Below are 15,365 nucleotides of genomic sequence, written 5' to 3'. Positions count from 1 at the left end.
GGGCTCACACCTGGATCAGGGCTCACACCTGGATCAGGGCTCACACCGGGATCAGGGCTCACACCTGGATCAGGGCTCACACCGGGATCAGGGCTCACACCGGGATCAGGGCTCACACCGGGATCAGGGCTCACACAGGACTCCCCAGCCCTGGGAGCCTGTGCCCTGGGCCAGCTGTCCTGCCCCCCCCCCCCCCACATACACAGGAGGGGGTCTCTTAGCTCTGTCTGCTGGGGGCCCAGGCTCCACCTCGGCCTCACCTGAGGTCCCAGGACAGCTCATGGGGCATCAGCCTGCTCAGGGCACTTGGCTGGAGCATCCACCCTGGGGTCAGCCTCCAACTCAGGAGTCCTCCTTGCGGGACATGGAAGAGCTGAGGAATGGAGAGGCTGGCCGTTCCTAAGAGGGGAAAAGCAAACTTCAGTGACTGAGGGATTCTGGATGACTTGGCCGGATTTCCTTAAGAGTCTTGAAAGCAGTAAAAAGGGGAAAGACATAAAGAAAGGAGTTTCAGGGCCTTCCCTGGTAGTCTAGTGATTAGGACTCCATGCAGCAGGCATGGGTTCAATCCCTGGTTGGGGAACTAAGATCCACAAGCTGCTCGGATTAGCAAAAAAAAAAAGAAAAAAGCAGGAGCTGAAGGCAGCCAGTTCAGTGGACTGAAGTATGTGGTCCGGAGGCAGCTCCTGGCCTCTCCAGGCTTGGTTTCTCCCTTCCCCTCCACTGTCCTCTCTCACCCCTGCGACACCTAGCCCTGTGCTGACCTCCACCTTCCTCAGACCCACCCTCTTCACCAGCTGTCCTGAGCATCCTCCCAGACTGCCCAGCTGACAAGTCACCCTCCGTGCTTGTCATTTGGTGGCTGTGCCAGCCCCACAGTGGGACTGCTGCTGACCAGCGTGTAGAGTGCAGTGTGTACGTGTGGTCAGCAGAATAACGGACTCCAACTAGATCCACGTCCTCATCTCCAGAGCCTGTGAGTGTGCCGCCTCATATGGCAAAGAGGACTTTGCAGATCTGATAAGCGATCAGGAGAGGAGTGTCCTGAATCATCCGGGAGGGCCCTGAATGTGGTCACAATGCTCCATATGAGAGAGGCTGGAGAGCCGGTCAGCAGAGGCAGTGTGATGGCAGAAACAGCGCAGAGTGACGCGGCCGCAGGGACGAGCGGGGGCCTCTGGCCTGTCCCTCCCCATTCAGCTCCACGCAGACCCCGGAGTGGCCTGAAACTCCACACTGAAGTTGCCCAGTGGAAACAAAGGATGCGAAACAGCTCACAAGGAAAGGGTTTCTGGCACTCAGCTCCCTGTCGCTGCCTCTGGGTGGGTCTGGGGCTGTGGGCCATCTCTTTATACCTCTGTGATCATAACTTTTCCATCTCTTCTCCATAAGCAGGTATTAGGAAATTGGAAAGCATCCCATTTTTGCTTTTACAACATTTCAGTGGCCCGCTTGTCCTAACATCTGGGCAGTTATCTACGATTGAGTAACAAAGCACCCCAATATATGTATCCTCCACTCTTAAAAAGTTTGCTTTATGCCACTTTGCTGTGAAGAAAGATCTACATTAGAATCTATTTTTGCTAAATGAAAGAAATCTTTGAGGAGGATTTTCACCTTTAAGAAAAGTTAAAAAGGGAAAACTTCATTCCCCATTTGTTTTGCAGGGAGCTAAGTGACAGAGGAAGCAGACGCATAAAGTAAGCAGGTGACAATGTGCAGCCTTGACAGACTCCTTTTCCTGTTTGGAGTCTGTTGTTCCGTGTCCAGTTCTAACTGTTGCTTCCTGACCTGCATACAGATTTCTCAGGAGACAGGTGAGGTGGTCTGATATTTCCATCTCTTTAAGAATTTCCCACAGTTTATTGTGATCCACACGGTCAAAGGCTTTGGCATAGTTAATAAAGCAGAAATAGATGTTTTTTTGGAACTCTCTTCCTTTTTCCATGATCCAATGGATGTTGGCAATTTGATTTCTGGTTCCTCTGCCTTTTCTAAATCCAGCTTGAACATCTGGAAGTTAATGGTTCACGTACTGTTGGAGCCTCGCTTGGAGAGTTTTGAGCATTACTTTGCTAGTGTATGAGATGCGTGAAATTGTGCGGTAGTTTGAGCATTCTTTGGCATTGCCTTTCTTTGGGATTGGAATGAAAACTGACCTTGTCCAGTCCTGTGGCCACTGCTGAGTTTTCCAAATGTGCTGGCATATTGAGTGCAGCACTTTCACAGCATCATCTTTCAGGATTTGAAACAGCTCAACTGTAATTCCATCACCTCCACTAGCTTTGTCCGTAGTGATGCTTCCTAAGGCCCACTTGACTTCCATTCCAGGATGTCTGGCTCTAGGTGAGTGATCACACCATCGTGATTATCTGGGTCGTGAAGCTCTTTTTTGTACAGTTCTTCTGTGTATTCTTGCCACCTCCTTTTAATATCTTCTGCTTCTGTTAGGTCCATACCATGTCTGTCCTTTATTGAGCCCATCTTTGCATGAAATGTTCCCTGGGTATCATTAACTTTCTTGAAGAGATCTCTAGTCTTTCCCATTCTGTTGTTTTCCTCTATTTCTTTTCACTGATCACTGAGGAAGGTGTTCTTATCTCTCCTTGCTATTCTTTGGAACTGTGCATTCAAACGGTTATATCTTTGCTTTTCTCCTTTGCCTTTAGCTTCTCTTTTTCAGCTATTTGTAAGGCCTCCTCAGAGAACCATTTTGCCTTTTTCCATTTCTTTTTCTTGGGGATGGTTTTGATCCCTGCCTCCTGTACAATGTCATGAACCTCCATCCATAGTTCATCAGGCACTCTGTCTATCAGATCTAATCCCTTGAATCTGTTTGTCACTTCCACTGTATAATTGTAAGGGATTTGATTTAGGTCATACCTGATGGTCTAGTGGTTTTCCCTACTTCAATGTAAGTCTGAATTTGGCAATAAGGAGTCATGATCTGAGCCACAGTCAGCTCCTGGTCTTGTTTTTGCTGAATGTGAAGAGCTTCTCCATCTTTGGCTGCAAAGAATATAATCAATCTGATTTCAGAATTGACCATCTGGTGATGCCCATGTGCAGAGTCTTCTCTTGTGTTTTTGGAAGAGGATGTCAGTGAGTTCTCTTGGCAAAACTCTGTTAGCCTTTGCCCTGCTTCATTCTGTACTCCAAGGCCAAATTTGCCTGTTACTCCAGGTGTCTCTTGACTTCCTACTTTTGCATTCCAGTCCCCTATTATGAAAAGGACATTTTAGGAGGTGTTAGTTTTAGGTCTTGTAGGTCTTCATAGAGCCGCTCAACTTCAGCTTCTTCAGCGTTACTGGTTGGGGCATAGACTTGGATTACCGTGATATTGAATGGTTTGCCTTGGAGACGAACAGAGGTCATTCTGTCTCTTTTGAGATTGTACCCAAGTACTGCATTTCGGACTCTATTGTTGACTATGATGGCTACTCCATTTCTTCTAAGGGAGTCTAAGGGATTCTTGCCCACAGTAGTAGATATAATGGTCATCTGAGTTAAAGTCGTCCGTTCCAGTCCATTTTAGTTCACTGATTCCTAAAATGTCGATGTTCACGCTTGCCATCTCCTGTTTGACCACTTCCAATTTGCCTTGATTCATGGACCTAACATTCCAGGTTCTTATGCAATATTGTTTTTTGCAGCATTGGATTTTACTTCCATCACCAGTTACATCCCCACTTCACAGATGGGAAAACTGAGGCCCAGACAAGAAAGCCACGCATCCTGGGCTGGACCCATGCAGCCAGACGCGCAGCCACGGCCCACGACCGGGGGCTGATCTGCCCCAAACCCTCACCCCAGCTCCGTGGCCCCGCCCCATCCCCTAACGGGCGTAAGGGTGCGACCCCCACCCCACCCCAGGGCAGCACCCACGCGCTACCGCCTCCCTCTCGGGGTTCAGCGGCTGAGCACCCAGCGGGAGAGGAGTCGGCGATCGTCTCCGGGCTTGGCCAGGCCTGCCGGTTACCGTGGCCACCACCGCCTTTTCCGCGCCCCAGCCCATCTCCGCAGGCGGCGGTAGGTACTCCAGCGTCCGGGTAAAGCTGGAGCCTTCCTGCGATTCGCCATCGCCTTGGAGACACATGGCGTCACCCAGCTGGCAATCACTTCCACGCTAGTGATTGGTCGTGCCCAGGGGAGGGCGGGGCTTTCGGTGTGGGTCCCGGCTGTTAGTCGGTTCCACGAGCCGGACAGGGGGAGGGCGGAGCGTTCACCCGAACGTTTGAACTGTGCCCTTAACCACCCCCGACCCCGAGAAATCCTCAGGGCCGGGTCCTCCTGCTCCGGCCTAATTTAAGTTCCCGCCTCTAGTTCGGACGAGTCCGGATGCCAGATTCTACCCCAGTTCCTGCCATTGGGTCCCACCCCCCAAATCCATGCATCCGTTTCTCACCCAGTTAAGGAGTTGGGTTCCCCCTCCTCGAGTCCCGTGCCCCTTTCTCTCCGAATTTGTGCCCTGCATCTCCAGATCGCAGCCGCTAGTGTCTGTCTCTGTGAGACTTCTGAATTCATACATCTGGCCTCCAAAATTTGAGACCCTGTACCCACTAACCCTGGATATTGGAAGCTCGAAGTGTGTTTCTGGACTTGTCCTTAACCCAAGCCCCTGAGAGCCCCCATTAATGCCCTAAGTGCTGCCAAGCGAGGAGACAGGGCTGCAGCTGCTCCGGCATCGCCACCCCAGCCCTGCACGCTCTGTCCTGTGCCCCCTCTGGCCCTCATTCCGAAGAGCCACCCTGAACATGTGGTCCTGATTTACAACTAAGCAAATTGAGGACGGGGAATGGGCTTAGACTAGCCCACCTAGAAGGTGAGCTGGCCCAGGCACCTCCCTTGCCTTGAGCTCTAGTCCTATAACAAGCATCCTGGACAAGCCACCCATCCCTGTGAGCCCAAACCGATGCTCAGTGGCCAGGGCAGTGGGAAAGATCAACCTGCTCTCTGCCAAGGAGATGGGTGCGGTTGTTGTGTACGTGCGGGGCGGGGCGGGGGGCAGGAAGGATAAATAAGCTTGTTTGTTCACATTCATTTGTTCCTTTGAGCCCGTTTGAAATCAAAGAGACCATCCTTCCTTGGTAATTATATGGTTACTGTTCATGAACCTTTTCTTTAATAAGGGAGGAGCTTAGGGGGCAGAAAGAGCCCCTCTCTGAATCATGCCAGATCCAGTGGAAAGGCCTAGAGTTGACTGGACTCATTTGTTCATTGGACACATATTTATTGGGCACTCTGTAGGTACTGAGCTCCCTGGCGCTGGGGGAGACATGAGGCAGAGAAGTGGAGAGCCCAGCTGAGGGAGGAGAGGTCAGGTTCTGGGGCAACCAGCTTAGAATTCCAACTCTGCCCCCTTTTGCTGTGTGACGCTGGGTGAGTTACTGTGCCTCTCTGGGCCTCCATGACTACCTAATAAAGTTGCTCTGAAGAGCAAATGGTCTGATTCCTAGATTCCTCATGCCTACCTGGGATTAGGAAGGGGTTTCTCACGGCCGACCTCGATTAAGAGGAGGCCAGGAGGGCTTCCCGGAGGTCCAGTGGCTGAGACTCTGTGCTCCCGAGGCAGGGGGCCAGGGTTGGATCCCTGGTCAAGGAACTAGATCCTACATGCCACAACTAAACCGGTGTAGCCAAATAAAAATAAAAATAAATTTTTTTAAAGAGGTGGCCAGGAAGAGGGACAGAACCAGGTGAGGAGGTGTTCTGAACAGGGGACAGAAGGACTATGGGTCTGAAATTGGTGTCTCATGGAGGAAGGAAGCCCAGTGACTCGGTGTCTGCCTGAAGCCCACAGTGGGAGCAGCAAGACTGGAGACATGCCACATCCATCCTTCCATCCATCATTTATCCAGCAATTACTGTGAGCAGAGGCTGTACTTCCAGCTGGGGATACACAGAGAACAAGCCTGACATTCCACCCTCACGGAGCAGTTGGAAAACCAGGGCTGAGGATGGCCTGGGTTCCTTAGCCCAGAGTGAACCTGCTGCCCCAGGAATTGGGGGTGGGGTGGGGTTTGCAGAGCCTTGCCCCCTCCAGCCTAGAGAACACAGTACCAGCATCCCGAGGCTTACAGGATCAGACTCTGGACTTTGTGCCTGTGTCGGGATCTGGACAGGTGGGACTACCTTGTTGCTGCTGCTAAGTCTCTTCAGTCGTGTCCGACTCTGTGCAACCCCAGAGATGGCAGCCTACCAGACTCTTCTGTCCCTGGGATTCTCCAGGCAAGAACACTGGAGTGGGTTGCCATTTCCTTCTCCAATGCATGAGAGTGAAAAGTGAAAGTGAAGTCGCTCAGTCGTGTCCAACTTCGAGATCCCCTGGACTGCAGCCCACCAGGCTCCTCTGTCCATGGGATTTTCCAAGCAAGAGTACTAGAGTGGGGTGCCATTGCCTTCTCTGGGGACTACCCTAGCCCTGGCAAATAGTGTGTGATCTTCAGCTAAGCAAGGTGACCCCCGACCCCCCACCACAGAGGGCTTTACTGCAGGTCCTCCCACCTGCTCTTCACTGCACGGTGGTCACTCTTGTCAGGTCTATAAAGATGTCCATTATCAAGTGACCACTGATGGCCAGGCCACAGACTCCTTACTCACCTTGTTTGATTTAGTTCTCATTTTCACAGACAGGGGAAACAGGTTCAGAGGGTTAGGGTTAGAGGCAGGGTTTGGGAGGAGGGCCTCTGGATCCTACTGAGTGAGGGTGCCCAATGCCTACTCCTAGCATCCTGCTTTCCCCTGGGAAGGACTTCCCCAGCTGCATCCCCCAGGACCAGACAGAGGCTACTCAGCCCCTCCCCATCCCCACAGACCTTGGTGGGAAGCCCAACTGCTGCTATGCACAGAGCAGGGCAGAGGCCAGGGGAAGGCCACAGGCTGCAGGCTTGGCCTCTGGGCGCAGCTCCCAGACTTCCATCCCCCAGAGCCTGAGGTCTGATTCCCTGCGCAGACCAGCTTCAAGGCCCGTGTCCCCCTGGACAAAGACATAAGCTGCGATTGAGACAGTCCAGAGTTTCTGAAAAGCTTCAGGAATTGAGATGGGGTGAGAGCGAGTCTTTATAGTCAGCAGTCAGTCAGTCAACAAACATCGCAGCTTCTGAGCACCCGCAAGGCATATGCCGGAACGGTGGGCAAGTGGGGCTGCTGGAGACAAATGAAGGACCGCCTGAGTCACGAGGCTGAGCCTCTTCGGGTCTCAGAAAGGGAACTCCCACCGGTGGAGGTTGAGATGGGCACTTGGAGGTGAGGAAGCTCAGGAGACTCAGTTCCGCCAGGTGCTGCTTCCTGCCATCTGCAGTCAGCACGGGTGTACAGCTGGTGGTCGCTGCGTCTGCGAAGCCCGCCGAGGAGGCGTCCACCTCCCAGCTCGGCTCCAGGGTCTAGGCTGGGCGTGTGACTCTTGGCACGTGCTCTCCACGCCGATCGCCGGGGTCACTGAGTGCAGCTGCAGAGTGGACAGGGCACGCATCACGGTGCGGCCCATGCACTCGACTAGAGACCTCAACAGCACAGGCCCTAGCTGAATCAGAAAGGGAGGGAGCTGTCCCGCAGAACCCCTCCCCGATCTCCTCCCGCACGCGGAATGGGTCAGGAAACGCGGGCACTAAGGAGAGACACTGGGGGGAGGACCCCGGCAGGGGGTGAAGCGAGGGGTCCCCCCTCGGAGGCTCAGGCCCCAAGCAACCCCGGCCGCGGGAGTGTGGGGGTGGCGGACGTTCGAGTGGAGCCTGGCCACACGCTCGGGGCCGGGACCACAGAGGAGCGCAGTCGAGACGCCCCGGCACCACTCAGCAGACCCGGCCTGCAACGCGTGCGTGTAGGTGTAGCGATCCCCGCGGGCCAGACTTCTGACCTCATTAGACATGGCGGCGTTGGCCTCAAAGAACCTCTGCGCCTGTGCAAGTGCCCCTCGACGGGCTTTCAAGGGCTGGAAGTTGGACTTCCGCCAGACTGGCTTTAGGCCCCACTTCTGCGAGAACGCATGCGCTTAATGTATACGTGTTCCGTCTGGCCCTGAGGGCGCGTTTACATACTCGTTCCGGATTGGTCCATTACTAGGCCGTGTCCGTATGCGCACGCGCCACCTTCGCTGACCCGGAAGTTCTCGCCTCAGTTAAAGGCCTCGGCCCGCGGTGCGCGGCCTCTTCCTGTCTGTGCCTGGGCGGCGCGTGGTCAACGCCGAGCGGTAGAGACGCCTCGGCTGTGTCTTCAGGTGAGGCTGCTGCGGAGTAGGGGGTCTGAGGGGCGATCCTGGGTCTTCCGGAAGCTGTGGGTGCGCCGCGCGCCCGGGGGCTTTCCTCGTGCGGGTGACCGGATGGAGGCGCGGGGAAAGTTACCCTCGCCCTCTCGCTTCAGCCCCGCCGCCGCCGTAGCCTTGCCTCGCGGCGTACTGGAGAAGTTGCTGGCGGTTGCCTTGGTCTCTGCAGTTGTACTTTATTTACGTAATAAAATTCCTTACATACAAGACTAACACTTTGGAGACGCTTCCTCCTAAATAACAGCCCCTAATGATCACCTCGGGGTCGGACTCCAACTTTTGTATGGGTAAAACACGGAACTCTTACGCTTGACTGATGAGGGAGCTGAGTCCAGAGGAGAGTTGTGGACCTGTAGGTTCACAGAGCTCTGGAAGAACATGGTTGGGGTTTGAATTCTAGCGGATGCAGCGTCAGGGCATTTGGACTCAACCTGCCCATCCCTGGGCCGCCCTGCAACTGCTGAGGGGGTGCCTGTCAGCTCTGGGCCTCAGGATTTCTGGGTAAGAGACAGGTGTGGCTTGCTGACAGATGAGTGGTTTTTCTAGGATTCAACACGGTGGCCCCAGATACTCCCAGCGTTATTTGGTTGCTGGAATTTCCCACTTCTCAGGTTGTGCTCTAAGCTGGCCTCAGAGTCAGTGATAAGTATGCCTGCGCTTTGACGATTTTTATCCCTAGGATGACGGAGTGGGAAACAGCTGCCCCTGCAGTAGCAGAGACCCCCGACATCAAGCTTTTTGGAAAGTGGAGCACCGATGACGTGCAGATCAATGACATTTCTCTGCAGGTGTGGAGGGTGTTACGCTTATGTTCCCCAGCTGGGGGCGGGGTCACTTGAAACGTGTAGCCTTCTCCCTAGTAGAGTTGAAGGTGGGACAGGTAAAGGAGGGATTCCTGGACCACCACACCCACCACATCTGGTTTTCTTTGTATCCTGTTAGAGGTTGCTACAGTTCTTCCCAGGAGATGGTTCCTTCCACGGTAATTATCACCTCCCACAGGTGGTTTAGTTTTTTTGTGTTGTAGTGAAATAAACAGAAAACTTAGTTTTTAGTTTTATACATTTTGTTTTTTAAAGGTGTTTCTTATTTTACTCAAGTATTGAAAATGGCAAAGGCAATACTATTTCGTTCAGGCTATAACATTTGAATTATATATTTTAGAATTAAATAAAAATGGGCAGTATTCATCAAGTTCAGAAGTTGTGCCCTGGAGAGAAGAGTCAAATTACAAAGATTCAAATGCCTGAAAATCTACACACTTCCCAGTTGTCCCTCAGTGTCTGAGGACATGTTGGCTCCAGGAGCCCTAAGTTTACCAAAACCCTCAGGTGCTCACGTCCCTCCACGTGCACAAGTATTTTAAGTGTACGAGCCCCAAATTATTATTTTTTGTGAGGAAATCCAGTTGTCCTAGCACATTTGATTTTTGTCTTTTGGAGTTTTGTGCATCTTAACAAATGTACGCCATAAAATGTTACTTAAGTCTCATTTATATGGTATATGTATGTATCCCGCACCATTTGTTGAAGGGACTGTTCATCCCATTGAATAGTCTTGGCACTGTTGTTGAATATCAATTCAGCAAAGATGGAAGCGTTTATTTTTGGATTCTGAACTCTATTTCCTTGGTCTCTATGCCTTTTTTTTTTTTTTGCCAGTATCACAATATTAATTACTACAGCTTTGTAATAGGTTTTGAAATTGGTAAATTTGAGTTCTCCACTGCAGTGTTGGCCCCCACATTGTTTTACAGTTGGGCTCATTAGGACATTTGTGGGGCCTTTATAAAAAGAAATTTATGTTTTGTGACTGCGTTAGTATTGTTGTTCAGGGGCTAAGTCATGTTTGACTCTTTGTGACCCCATGAACTGCAGCACATCAGGCTTTGTCCTTCACTGTCTCGGAGTTCTCTGAAACTCAGGTCCATTGTGATGTCTCCCAACCAGCATTGCTATTTGTTGCTTCTAGGCAATGCAGGGAACCCCGGTTGGATTCCTGCATCGGGAAGATCCGCTGGAGAAGGGATAGGTTACCCACTCCAGTATTCTGGCCTGGAGAATTCCATATAGTCCATGGGGTCACAAAAAGTCGGACACAACTGAGTAACTTTCACTTTTCATGTATATTACAGTACCTAGGCACTGAGCCCAACAGAAAATTCAAACCTGTTTTTTACTCTGAGTGTCTTCTAGAGCTGTTTTATTTCATGGGTTTGTTGGAGGTTTGCAAACTTAAAATGACCAGATAGTCAGTGTTTTAGTCTTGGCAGGTCACATGATGGTCTGTCACACGTGTGTTTGCCTTTGTTTATTTTTTCCTTCTTGCTTTTTTTGGTACAAAGCTTTACTAGTGTAAAAACAATTTTTCACTTTTCCCTGGTGTTCTCTGAGAGGCTGGGGAAGCAGAAGTCAGCATGGTATCAAAATTCTCACCATCAGACTTCCCTGGTGGTCCAGTGGCTAAGACTCTGCACTCCCCGTGGAGGGGGCCCAGGTTCAGTCCCTGGTCAGGGAACTAGATCCCACATGCTGCAACTATGACCCTGTGCAGTCAAATAAATAAATATTAAAAAAAAACAAATGTCTCACTACGAAGCTGTATTGGACTCTACCATGGGGCCCAGCAGCTTACCCAAATGCTTGCTGGGGTGTTTGGTATATTCACAGGTTCTTGCACAGTGCGAGTCTCTGCATGTACACCCCTCTGTATAGTTTTGTTTGTGCAGACGGTTCTCTCCAGATGAGACTCGAGTCTGTCATGCCTCTGTCAGAATCCTGTATTCTTTCCTGTCCATCTTCGGTTTTGTAGAAACTCATTGTTTGTATATGTTCTCCTTTGTATGTGGTAGAGTGACTTTTTAATGTAGGGTTCATCCTGGAAATAGCTCAGAAATAGTCCTTTTCAGGTACGTGGAGTCCTCTGACTCGGCCCCTCCCCCAGTGATTTAGTGTTTACCAGATATTGTCTTGGGACCTGTATATATTCATAGGCAAGATTGTTGAATGACTTTTTTAAAACAGTGGTTCTCTGGGATGGGTCCCCCGTCAGCCCTTGGGGAACACTAGGCGATGTCTCGGCACATGTTTGGGTGTCAGTGGTGAGTGCTTCTAAGTACCCTGCAGTGCACAGGACAGCAAAGAATTATTTGATACAAAATGTCAGCGAAGAGTGAAGGACGCTTTTAAAACTGGAGTTGTGAGCTGTCATCTCCTCAGTTCTCCACAACCTTCCTCCCATTATCAGGAGAGTACTCTTCTGGTGACCTTGTGAAGACACTTTATTGTTCAGTTGCTAACTCTGTCTGACGCTTTGCAGCCCCATGGACTGCAGCACACCAGGCTTCCCTCTCTTTCACTGTGCCCCAGAGTTCGCTCAGATTTGTGTCCATTAAGTCGGTGATACCATCCAGCTATCTCATCCTCTGTCCTCCCCTTCTCCTCCCGCCTTCAATCTTTCCCAGCATCAGGGTCTTTTCCAATGAGTCAGTTCTTAGCATCAGGTGGCCAAAGTATTGGAGTTTCAGTATCAGTCCTTCCAATGAATATTCAGGGTTGATTTCCTTTAGGATTGACTGGTTTGCTCTCCTTGCAGCCCACGGGACTCTCAAGAGTCTTCTCCAGCACCACACAGTTTGAAAGCATCAGTTCTTCGGCGCTCAGCCTTCTTTATGGTCCAACTCTCACATCTGTACATATTGGAAAAACCACAGCTTTTAACTATACAGGCCTTTGTTGGCAAAGTGATGTCTCTTCTTTTTAATACTCTGTCTAGGTTGTCATAGCTTTCCTTCCAAGGGTCACTTGCTTACATTTTAATTTTTGTGGCAGGCAGGGGCTCACATCCAAAGCCCCACAGGTGGGTGGGGGCTCCCATAAGCGGGTGTTGGGTCCCCCTGCTACCCTCGGATGTCCTTCCTGCTCTTGAGTGAGCTCCCGCCGTCCCCTCTTCCGCTGCCCCAGGACTACATTGCTGTCAAGGAGAAGTACGCCAAGTACCTGCCCCACAGCGCGGGCCGCTACGCGGCCAAGCGCTTCCGCAAGGCGCAGTGCCCCATCGTGGAGCGCCTCACCAGCTCCATGATGATGCACGGCCGCAACAACGGCAAGAAGCTCATGACCGTGCGCATCGTGAAGCACGCCTTCGAGATCATCCACCTGCTCACTGGTGAGGTAGGGCCTGGGGCCAGGCAGGGAGAGCGCCCTCAGGCACCCGAAGCCAACAGCACCCCCCCACCCCGTAGGCATGCTGGGGTCCTCCAGGGACGGGGAGGGCCGCGGGCTGGGCGTCTGGCTCCCGCGCGCCCCCCCCCCCCGCCCCCCAGAACCCCCTGCAGGTCCTGGTGAACGCCATCATCAACAGCGGCCCCCGGGAGGACTCCACCCGCATTGGGCGAGCTGGAACAGTGAGGCGGCAGGCCGTGGACGTGTCCCCACTGCGCCGTGTGAACCAGGTGGGCTGGGGCCTTTGGGCACACGTGGGCCCCCAGGAGCAGCCACCAGGCTGGGTCAGAATGCTGCCTGGGGCAGAGGCTAGCACCTGGGGGTGTGCTCCTCTGTCTGCATGTTTAACCTGAGTGTCATTTCCTCCAGGAAGCCTCCCAGGGTTCCCAGCCCACAGAGTACATCCGTGCTCCGGCCCTCTCCTGGGCACCATTTGCCTGAAGGGCCAGTTTTATTGGGGTGTATGTTTTTATGTTGTTTTCTATTTTCTTGGCCCGCCTGAGAACCCACCCATTGCAGGTGTTGTGACCATTTTTCTGTTACCGCTGCAGCGGGCGTCTTCAGTCTAGTCTGTCCGCACCGTCACCTGTAACAGCAGTCTGTGCACGTTGCATCACCCGTCCAGTTTGTGGAGCCGTCCCCAGCACACCCTTTATAGTTGTCTGTTTTCAGTCAAGGCTTCCGGGCCAGGAGCACACGTTGCCTCCCCGTCTCAGCCGGTTTAAATCTGCTGCCATCAGGGACCCAGGCCTCAGCCCTTGACACCTTTTCTGTGGCGCGCGCTCTGACCCCAGCCCCAGCGGCCTGCTCTGGGCGGCACCATGGACTCCCACTGCCGTGCTCGGTGGGCCTGCGGGTGGCAGCGTGGTTGGCAGGGTGTGTGAGAGGGCCCGGTACCCGAGAACTGTGGGCCCTCCCGGTGTGGGGGCACCTTTTCAGCTGGCCCCCTGCCCCTAGGCCATCTGGCTGCTATGCACCGGCGCCCGGGAGGCCGCCTTCCGGAACATCAAGACCATTGCTGAGTGTCTGGCGGATGAACTCATCAACGCAGCTAAGGTGGGCGAGGACGCTGCAGGGGCCGGGGCAGGGGGTCTCCAGGGGAAGCGGGTCCGTGTTGAGCTAAGCGTCTCTTCCTTCAGGGTTCGTCCAACTCCTACGCCATCAAGAAGAAGGACGAGCTGGAGCGCGTGGCCAAGTCTAACCGCTGAGCGCTGGCTGCGGCCACAATAAAGTCGCTCGCCCTGTGGGGTGGCCCCTTCTCCCTTGTCTGTCCTTGGCGGGGGCTGAGTGGGAGCTGAGGGTGAGGGGCGGGCTGAGCCTGGTGCCTAAGGAGTTGGCCGCATTCATTCCTGGCGTGTCTTCGGCCTGTGGGGACCTGGATTCACCAGGGAGGACTCAGCTCGGGAAGCAGCGCTGACTCAGAAACTGCGGCACCCTGGGCTGCAGGCCTGGCTGCCTGGACCGTCCCGGCAGGTGTCGGAAATGAGAGGGGTGGGGTTGTCCTGGCAGAGGTGGCACTGGGCGGGCACTTGGGAGGTGCAGCCCACCCTGAGAGTTGCCAGGGAGCAGCCAGGGTCAGGGCCTGGGTTCTGGGCTACAACAGGGTCTCCCCGTGTCTGCTGGCCGCACGGCAGTGACCCAGTCCAGTGCACTGTGGGGTCTGCCCGCCTTCAACCCCCAGGACCCCAGAAAGGGGCTCTAGGCATGCTGTCCCCCCCCAGGTCTCCCCGCCATGGGCACACTGGTACCTCCAATAGCTCTCATCCCACAGTGACTAGGTGGAAGGTTCATGAGCTGGGGAAGGCTGGAGGTGGCAGGGGTCCCCCTCCCAGGCCCTGGACTGTCATGCCCTCGCCAGCCTGCGCCCCCAGCCACCCGCGACACTCCGCTGAGGTCAGGCTTGTGCGCTCAGTCCTGTCGGGAGCTTCCTGGGCGCGGTCGGACAGGTCCGGTGGGAACCTGGAGGGCGCGGCGCCACGGCGCTCCGCCCACGGGGAGGGGCGAGCAGTGTCCACCTGCAGGCAGGTCTAGGGATGGGGTCAGAACCCGCGCTGAAGTGTCAGCCCGAGGGCGGAGGCGCCACCAGGTAGGTAGGAAGAGGCTGCTGGCGCCTGTGCTCCGGGAACCTGGCCTGGTGGGCTGCGGGCCCGACGTCCTGAGGCTTGGGGCCCCTCCCTCCCCTGCTTCTCCCTTGATCTGTAGTGTCCCACCCCCCCCACCCCGGGTCTATCTCTGCCCAGCTCTCCTGGGAGCCCGTCGGGTCTTTTCTGAAGTCCCTCAGGTCCACTCTGCTCCCGCCTGGGGGTCCCCAAGTCTGGCTCTGAGGCCGCGGTGCTCCGCCTCTAGACCTCACCCGCCCACCGGCGGCCTCGGGTCCACATCGCCCGCCGCTCCCCGCACCCTCCCCCCGGCTCTGATCCTCTTGCCGCCCTTCCCCGTGTCGGTGGTCCCTCCAGAGCCAGGCCGCTGACCGCCTCTCCCCGCAGGCCGGCCCGGATGCCCTGCCCTCGGCCGCCCTGGCTCCGCCGCCCGCGGGCCCCCCGGCGCTCGGGCCCCAGCACCCCGGGCTCCCCCGGCAGGGGGCCGGATGAGGACGAGGGCGGCGAGGAGGAAGCGGGCGGCAGCCCGGGCCCCATGCTGGCCCCCGCCTCCCCGGTGGAGTGCCTCATCTGCGTGTCGCCCTTCGACGGCGTGTTCAAGCTGCCCAAGAGCCTGGACTGCGGCCACGTCTTCTGCCTCGAGTGCCTGGCGCGCCTGTCGCTGGCCACGGCGGGTGGCGGCGCGGCGGTGGCCTGCCCGGTGTGCCGCGCGCCCACGCGCCTGGCCCCGCGCCGCGGGCTCCCCGCGCTGCCCACGCAGCTCGGCCTGCTGCCCGGCCCCGC

The 15,365-nt window shown here is 54.7% G+C and overlaps 2 protein-coding genes and 1 long non-coding RNA gene across 3 annotated transcripts in view; all 3 read left to right on the top strand.

Annotated features, from left to right (window-relative positions):
* ZNF584 (zinc finger protein 584) overlaps window positions 1-15,365 on the top strand; it is a 56,673-nt gene that overhangs the window by 19,983 nt on the left and 21,325 nt on the right.
* LOC120871856 lies at window positions 3,982-5,441 on the top strand. The gene is made up of 2 exons (XR_005723132.1): window positions 3,982-4,129; window positions 4,481-5,441. It is a non-coding gene; the product is annotated as an uncharacterized LOC120871856 (long non-coding RNA).
* Window positions 8,101-13,742, top strand: RPS5 (ribosomal protein S5). Its single transcript, XM_040251826.1, has 6 exons — window positions 8,101-8,215; window positions 8,940-9,048; window positions 12,223-12,432; window positions 12,585-12,713; window positions 13,441-13,539; window positions 13,623-13,742. The coding sequence occupies exons 2-6, from the start codon at window positions 8,941-8,943 to the stop codon at window positions 13,689-13,691; spliced, it is 615 nt and encodes a 204-aa protein (XP_040107760.1). The 5' UTR covers window positions 8,101-8,215; window position 8,940; the 3' UTR covers window positions 13,692-13,742.

This window comes from Oryx dammah, unplaced genomic scaffold (genome assembly GCF_014754425.2).
Source record: "Oryx dammah isolate SB20612 unplaced genomic scaffold, SCBI_Odam_1.1 HiC_scaffold_13, whole genome shotgun sequence".
In the NCBI taxonomy this organism is placed as follows: Eukaryota; Metazoa; Chordata; class Mammalia; order Artiodactyla; family Bovidae; genus Oryx; species Oryx dammah.
Note: the sequence above shows the minus strand (reverse complement) of the source record. Positions and strands in the feature narration are given on the sequence as shown.

Coding starts and splice junctions, on each gene's coding strand:
- RPS5 (XM_040251826.1), top strand. CDS start 8,941: ATGACGGAGTGGGAAACAGCTGCCCCTGCAGTAGCAGAGACCCCCGAC. Junction 12,714..13,440: donor CACTGCGCCGTGTGAACCAG/GTGGGCTGGGGC, acceptor CCCTGCCCCTAG/GCCATCTGGCTGCTATGCAC. Junction 13,540..13,622: donor AACTCATCAACGCAGCTAAG/GTGGGCGAGGAC, acceptor CTCTTCCTTCAG/GGTTCGTCCAACTCCTACGC.